The sequence below is a fragment of the Etheostoma cragini genome, chromosome 5 (assembly GCF_013103735.1).
Source record: "Etheostoma cragini isolate CJK2018 chromosome 5, CSU_Ecrag_1.0, whole genome shotgun sequence".
NCBI lineage: Eukaryota > Metazoa > Chordata > Actinopteri > Perciformes > Percidae > Etheostoma > Etheostoma cragini.
Window position 1 is genome coordinate 16,727,612 of NC_048411.1, and position 7,660 is coordinate 16,735,271.

General features: G+C 40.3%; 2 protein-coding genes across 4 annotated transcripts in view; one reads left to right on the top strand and one right to left on the bottom strand.

Annotated features, from left to right (window-relative positions):
* Positions 1–310: 310 nt before the first annotated feature.
* On the bottom strand, positions 311–6,021 carry cfap77 (cilia and flagella associated protein 77). 3 transcript variants are annotated; one of them, XM_034872099.1, is made up of 7 exons: positions 5,977–6,021; positions 4,557–4,640; positions 3,483–3,582; positions 1,401–1,644; positions 1,220–1,325; positions 873–974; positions 311–492 (listed from the first exon to the last, which is right to left on the bottom strand). In XM_034872099.1, exons 2-7 carry the CDS (start codon positions 4,617–4,619, stop codon positions 370–372), a joined length of 738 nt encoding a protein of 245 aa, XP_034727990.1. In that variant the 5' UTR covers positions 4,620–4,640; positions 5,977–6,021; the 3' UTR covers positions 311–369. The 3 variants fall into 3 exon arrangements, with proteins under 3 accessions (XP_034727990.1, XP_034727991.1, XP_034727992.1); XM_034872100.1 differs by having other exon boundaries at positions 5,972–6,009; XM_034872101.1 differs by lacking the exon at positions 5,977–6,021 and adding an exon at positions 5,171–5,256 and having other exon boundaries at positions 4,557–4,642.
* A 442-nt stretch (positions 6,022–6,463) lies between these two features.
* qsox2 (quiescin Q6 sulfhydryl oxidase 2) overlaps positions 6,464–7,660 on the top strand; it is an 8,306-nt gene continuing 7,109 nt past the window's right edge. The window contains exon 1 of the mRNA XM_034872027.1: positions 6,464–6,863. Within this exon, the coding sequence (XP_034727918.1) occupies positions 6,629–6,863 (235 nt within the window). The 5' untranslated portion in view covers positions 6,464–6,628. The remainder of the gene's footprint in view (positions 6,864–7,660) is intronic.

Sequence of the window (7,660 nt, forward strand, 5' to 3'; positions counted from 1 at the left end):
TTAAATGTTGAAATTGCCATTTTACTTTTTAAGGATTGTAAATCCTGAATTCAGTTTTGACTAGTACAATAAAAGTTGTAGACATATATTAAAACTTTTACTAGTAAGAATGTTATTGTGGATATCTATACTTTCCATTCTGACTAGTGAGAATATAATTTTGACTAGGATAAATGCTAGTATGAATATCTGAAATGTAATCACAGATAGGAGTGTGGTTTGATTAAATGCCATAAGAGCCCTGTGGGGTGATCTTACCACAGGTTGTGTTTTGGTAGAATCAGATGTGGATAGAAGAACTACACAAAGATTTATGATGTTTTTTCTTTTTATTTGAATTAAGGTTGAACATGTTGTTTTCCCCTCAGCTCAGTCCACACTGTACGTCCCCAGACCCTGAACTCCTCTCCTGGACACAGAGTCTGAGTGATGAGCCCTTATCGCCCGGAGACGAGCGTCCGGGTCCCTGAAGGTGTCCAGAGCCGGAGCAGCCTGAGGAGGATTCAGTACATTTTTTAAACCTGCAATAACTGACCGTTTTGTAAAAACATCTGATATTAGTATCAGCTTATAAAGTAGTCGATGCTAACATGTTACAGAGCAACATGATGACTTATTAGGAGTCTTTATGTGTTTGTCCAATATTCTCTCTGTTTTTTGTCTCTACTAGCCTACTTCCTTGGGGAAATCTGTATCTCCAGATGCTGAATTGTCCAATATTTCATGTTCACCAGCTAGTCTCTAACTGTGTTTGTCTGCTGTTCGCTGCTGAGCAGCGAGTACACAGTGGGTTTATCAGATCTTTTATTATGAAAAGAGATTGAAGCAGGCAGGGAATGTGAAATACCTGGACAGAAAAAGGAAGTTCTTACATGTATGAAGCGGGGCAGTTTGACCGGTGTCTGTGTGATGGGCAGAGCTTTACTCCCCCTCAGCAGGCTGGTCCTTGTGTCGGGAATACATCCTGGTTTTATCTGCACGCACGCACGCGCACACACACGCACGCACGCGTCCATGCACGCGCACACACACACACACACACACACACACACACACACACACACACACACACACACACGCACACGCACACATTCTGATACCATACTTCATGTCTAAAATCTGTTTCCAACTCTACAAAGACACCATACTGTTCACCACAAGATGACATCACACTGTTGTCTTAGAGATGATGACATTGACCGGGACCACATGCTCTCACCCTCTGCAGCTTTTTGTGGTTGCTGGTTTGATTCCTGCTCAGCTGTTCGTCTATCCAGCGGTGAGCATACTCATGAGAGAGGAGGTCTGATAGAGGAGACGACACCCTGACGGACAGATCAATCAGTGTGGTAAGTCAATCAGCTTCATTTGATAATCAGCTCTTTGGTGGTTTTTCTGACCTGGTTGTGACTCCAAACGTGATGTCAGGCACCGCTGGGCGACGTGAAGCCCTGCCTTCATGCGGTTTGGGGGCAGGAATCTTGCTCCTGGCCTCACCCCTCTGAGCCCGGTACTGACTCAGCTCTTTAGCCGTCACCAGACCTGACTTCACTGCGTCCCGGTTCAGAGACACAAAGTCCCTAATGCACGGTTGATGAGGAGCAGAGTGTCCACGTCTGGACGGAACCCTCCAACTGGACAGAACTGACATGACACAGGGACTATGCTCAGAAACTACAACTCCCAGCAGGCCTTTCTGCAGGTTTTACGGGAGTTGTTGAAAGCCTAAACAAAAAAATCTTCTTTTTGCGTTAAAGGTTCATAAGGAATATTTTATATTGACATAAAAACAGCCCAAACATATAAATAAATATTGTCGTAATCAACGACAGTCAAAACCTGCACACGCACTTTTTTGTACCTCACTTAAACCTAAAATTTCAATTCAATACTACTTTACTGATCTCTGTGAGGATAGCAGCTCACACATCAACAGAGAAGTATTCAAAGGCTAGAAAAAGGATTTGTCAAATGTGTTCAAATCCTTATATATGCAGTTAATAAATAACTATAAATATAAGGAAAACATTACAAACAATGTAATGAAGCTGAACAAAAACTATATTTGTTTTATTAACCATTTTATTATTGAAGATCTTGCGGATTTCTAGGGGTTTGTTTCAGATATGTGAAGCATACTAATAGAAAAGCTGCTTCTCCAGGTTTAGTTGGACTCTGGGGACAAAGCAGACCTAAACCAGAACTATTTGAGACCAGAACCAGAAACATTTGAGAGGTCTGGTTCAGCTTTCTAATGGAGCAGCAGATCAAAAATAAAGCAGACAGTGATTCAGGAAGAGTATTAATAAAAAAATAAAACTATGTCTGAGATGTCCACACAAAGATAGAGGTACAACACAGGTGTGTGTGTGTGTGTGTGTGTGGGTGTGTGTGTGTGTGTGTGAGAGAGAGAGAGTGACAGCAGTGATTGTTGCCTGAAGGCATGTTTCCTTCATTCAAATACACTGTGACAGCTGACCGATGCTAAGCCTTACACACACGCACACAGACACAAAACACAGCAGCATACATAAACCTGAGCATTGTCTATTGGAAATGTTAGCAAACCTGAAAGACATAGTTTAGATCTCTTGAAGGGTGGTTGTATGAGGTATGATATATTTTGATATTTAATTGTATCTTGATACCTGTGCACATGGTAATCGATTAGTTTGTTTGTGTTGGTGTTTTTATGGGTGAGGAACTAACAAACAAACAAACCAATTAAGGAAGTGTTAGACCAGCAACTTCTGTTATCTGCAAGGTCAAATAACTGTTTTTGTCAAAGGGGTCTGGTTACGGTGGCCGACAAGGGCAAACGCCACGCAACTTCAGAAAACAAATGCAAATAGACAAAACACAAGCAAATTAAGAAAGCACCTTCATTAATTTGATAACACATGTGCAGCATTCAGCAAACGCGCTGTATATACACACAACACAAATACATGAATGCGTGTTGTGTAATCTGAATGCAGCCTTTTTGTTGCATTCGTTTTCAGGGTTTGTGTGCTTTTCTTCGCGTTTATGTATTTGGTTGTGTTGTGTGTATAAGCAGCGCGTTTGCTGAATGCTGCACATGTGTTATCAAATTTATGAAATTGTTTTATTAATTTGCTTGTGTTTTGTCTATTTGCATTTGTTTTCTGAAGTTGCACGGCGTTTGCCCTTGTTGACCACCGTATCTAAAATATCTAAAATATTGTAAATTTAGCGTACCCTTAAATTGATATTGATTTTTTTCAGGTATTGAAAATTTCACAATCAGTAAAGCTTCTCCAAATTGGGGGCGTGCTGACCACCATCTACTGGAGTTAATACATCAACTATGGATAAATATCGCATTTAACACCAACTTTAAAATATCCAAACTATCCCTTTAAACACAGAGTGGGCCAGTATGAGTTAAATGCTACATGTGAATCCTATATGCTATGTGCCGATACTCTTTGTTGTTGTTGTTTACAGTGTTTGGGACTTACCCTCGGACACGCCTCCATCTCGGAGCGAGTTGCTGGTTCCAAAAGTGAACTCTGGACCAGGAACTGACAGACCTCTGGACCTAGTCTGACCCAAAGACGCCTGCACACAGGAGGAAGGACATCACCATCATCATCCTCACATATAAACATCATCAGTAGCTTCACACTGTCCTAGTTTAACTTTGAAAAAAACATTCAGACTTCAAATTAGCTGTTTTTTTTTTTTCCTTCACACTCTGATGGAGAATATTTTAAACCCTAGTCAGTGGTGCATTCAGGGATTCTTTTACGCCCAAAGAAGGTTTTTCCTCCATGATCTCTGCCGTCAGAAACACAAACAGAAAAACATCTTGTGAATGTGTTTATTTCCTTCAGAACCCCCTTGAATGCACCACCATGGGGAATTTTCCAAACATTCTCTGATCTCAAACTGTAATAAAGATAGACTGACGTTTCTCTAGACTTGGTTGGTTGATTTTTACACTGAAACCAGCAGTTGCGTGGAAGAAAGGAAACAATATCCAGTTTAACAAGCTGTCTCAAAGCCACCGACCTGAAGGGGCTCCTTTATACTTTTTTCAGTGTAAAGTGCTTGCATATATTTTAATTTAAACTGTTCATACTTCATAGAGAGAAGAGGGGGTCACTAGGGGCCCAGCAACTCATCATTGGCCCTAGGCCCTCTAACTAGTCTGGACCTTAAAAACCTGAACAGCTCAGTCTGTGTCTGTACTGCCATCTAGTGTTCATCAGGAGGTTTTACACACAGCAGATTATCAACAATCACTCAACAGACAGTCTGAAGGACTGTTCCCTATGACATCACTAAAACTGTATGATGCATCATCCACAACTGGTTAGAGGGAAAGACTTTGAATACAGTCTGATCAACTAATGCAAAACTGCTGAAACTGAAGCTTCTTCACAGTAAAAGCCCTCCAAAACTCAATTGCTCAGCATCTACAGAATATTTGTATGTTGACTTGTTTGTTAGGTTTACATATTTCCTGTAAATGTTTTATTTGACAGGAATTTAAAAAGCGATTCTTTGTATTCATGCAGTGTGTTGTGTACCTTGATGAGCAGTGGATTGGTCAACATGGAGTCTCTGACCACACCCACCCTGGGTGAAGACATGTTTCTTGTGAAGACGGTCTTCTGTGGTGTGACAGTTATTAACGACGTTAGCACTGCGGTCACAGGTGGGAGAAGTATTCACATCCTTTACTTCGGAAATACCACCACTCAGTCTTGCAGTAAATTATGGTTAAACAAGGAGGGTTACATTTATTTTATTAAAGGTGCTCTAAGCAATGCTCGGTGACGGCACTTCTTGTTGACGTTCAAAGTAGTTTCAAACAAAATGAGGCTGGCCTGCCCCTCCCTCCTCCTCATCCCATCCCCTCTCCCTCCCTTCCATGCTTCCGCACACTGACCTGCCAACCCCCAATCCTTCTTGTCTGTTATTGGTCGAAAGACTGTTTGTTATGGTTCGTAGTGCAGGTTGGCGCAGTTGGTTTTTGTTGCCGTTTGTGGAGCCTGGAACATCTGCAGACTCCGCTTTTTTTTTTTACAGTGTGTTCAGGGGACAGGCAGGTAGGGGATAGTGAGGAGATGTTTGCTGTATGTGACAAAAAAAATGTTGTAGCGTAAAAATTGCGTTACAACGTGTAGAGCACCTTTCAGTTTAAAATACTTTAACAAAACGATCCCAACTCCAGTTCCACTTATTGGCTTCCTGCTGTATCTCAGGTCTTTATTTTTTCAGTTGACCTGGATAACTAAAAGTGAAAAGTTATAGAGTGAACGTGACAGTGAAGTTGTTGTGAGGCTGATTTGTTTTAGTAATTTCTGGTATAACACACAGATAACACTTTAAATACATTAGCAACCATGATAGTGAAATTGAACAAACTTGAATAAAAAAAACTGTAAACAGTCAGGAGAATTTGTCACAGAGAATAATACGAAAATAGAAACACTTGTCCACAGGATGTTAATAAACGTATTTTATGGTAAGTAAAAAAACTATGAAAAACAACAACCTGTAGATTGATTTCAAATATTGAAAAAAGCTTGATTGTAATCCTCTAACGCTAGTTGTAATAGAGTTGTAATAGATTTAAGGTTAGCTAATGTGTAACAGTGAGTTTAACTTTTTTTCTGTAAGCTGATCAATGTTCATAAATGAAGACAAATTATGTGTGCGTGTAAAACTGTCTCAAACAACCTGACGAATTAAATGAACCAATTAAATGTTGTTGTAAATGGGTTTAAAGACTTTTCAAAACACAATGCTTCCTTCTTTAGATGGTTAGCTAGCTTTTTTGCTGTGTTGTAGTTAATATTATTACTGATATTGCATATTGTCAGTAATGCTGATACTGACACAACTACTGATACTTGTAGTACTTATTATTGTACATGAGCACGTTTTTTAGTCGCTAATTTAGAGATAATTAACGCTAGTAATAAATTAATTTACAGACCTAACCGTGTCGTCGATGTCGAGCTGCTCTGTTGCTATGGGAACAGAATGCTAAACAGTTCAACAGGAAGTTTCAGATTAACGTTTAACAGAGTGAGATGTTCTCTTAATACATCCATGAGTGAGATAGATTGATGCCATGGATGTAAAAAAAACTTCTGTGAACTGAGTGTGCGCCATTCTGTCAATGGGGTGCACCTGGAGACTTTTATCATTATAAAGTGTAATAGCTGAACACCTGATTAGCCTTTCAGTGGGCACCAAAAGGCATTTGAATGGGTATACACTTCAATAATGCAAAGTTATAATAAAAGACATAACAAAGTACATTATTCTTCTAAGAGTTCTACGTACAATAATGTTTTTTTTGTTTTTTTGTTCTGTTGTTCTGTTTACAGTTTTATTTCTTAAACATATTTATTCTGTTTCACTGTATTGTGTTCAAGGACTGGGTTTGAGCCGTTTTCGGTTCTCTGTTTTCCGGAAACACGTCAGAGTGAGACGTCTGTTCCTTCCTCTTGCTCGTTACACACGTAGCTCGCGGACAGCTGCTCTGTTCTCATGTCTCCCCGGGTCTCTTTGCTTGTTTTCAGCACAACAAATTCTGCAGTTCTCTGACAGCCTGCTCTTTCGGTGTGTCTTTCCCCAGTCAGTAGAGATGATCCGGTTCTGGTTCAAAGCGGCGGTTATGCTCTGGCTCGTCCCTGGGTCTCTGGGAACCGCAGCCCGGCTGTACACAGAGGAGGACCCGCTGGTGATCCTGAGTAGCATCAGCCTGAAGCCCAGCGTCATTAACTCGTCTTCGGCCTGGCTGGTCCAGTTTTTCTCCTCTTGGTGTGGACACTGCATCCAGTACTCCAGCACATGGAAGGCTCTGGCCCAGGATGTCAAAGGTACAGCAGCAAACAGACTCGGTTGCTTCCCCGTCCGCCCGGATTGTGCCATTCTCCTTTGTAAACAGCAACACCAGACTCCATTCAAAATAGGACTAGTTCATTCCTGGTTGATTGGTCAAACGACGATTCGTGTTAAAGTATCACACGGTGTGTTTTATGATTCCATCGTTTATACCCTTTAGTTCGGCATTAATAAAAGGAATACATCAACACTTAATAACAGAAAAAATCTCAGCTCCTCGTGTGATTTTAAAGTGTTTTAACTTGTGTGGAGCAGCTGAAAAATAACAGTTTTTTGAATGTAGTTGCGAGTGATGGTGTGATTGCATACAAGAATGATTTAGATAAGGCTCAACTGGCTAATATTTATCTTAATAAACACGTATTACCACATTATTGAATATGTATTACCTGCGTATTTGTCACTTAATCTTAATGTTAATAATAAACAGTATTCCTTGTCGCTAGCCACCATAATCTAGGACATTCCTAAAAACCAGCAGTAAATTAGCTTGATTAAGCTAACAGGTGGTTGTGCTAACAGAGAGAGGAGCTCATGTTCCCAGGCAAGCGAGGAAGTTAAACCTGAATCACAAGATACATAAATAGCAGTTAAAACAATTATTTTTAATCAGCTGTTAGCTAACAGTCAGAGTCAGAGCTCTTTTAATTAAACTAATGAAGTTGAATGAATGAATGAATATATATATATTATAACACACACACACACACACACACACACACACACACACACACACACACTCTACCGGTCAAAAGTTTGGGGTCACTCACAA

What these genes read in the sequence shown, in the direction of transcription:
- cfap77 (XM_034872099.1), bottom strand. Translation starts at nt 4,619, where the DNA reads ATGTCTTCACCCAGGGTGGGTGTGGTCAGAGACTCCATGTTGACCAAT. An exon ending in CCAATCCACTGCTCATCAAG is followed by an intron (nt 3,583 to 4,556) that starts GTACACAACACA and finishes TCCTGTGTGCAG; the next exon opens with GCGTCTTTGGGTCAGACTAG. An exon ending in ACGTTTGGAGTCACAACCAG is followed by an intron (nt 1,326 to 1,400) that starts GTCAGAAAAACC and finishes TCTGTCCGTCAG; the next exon opens with GGTGTCGTCTCCTCTATCAG.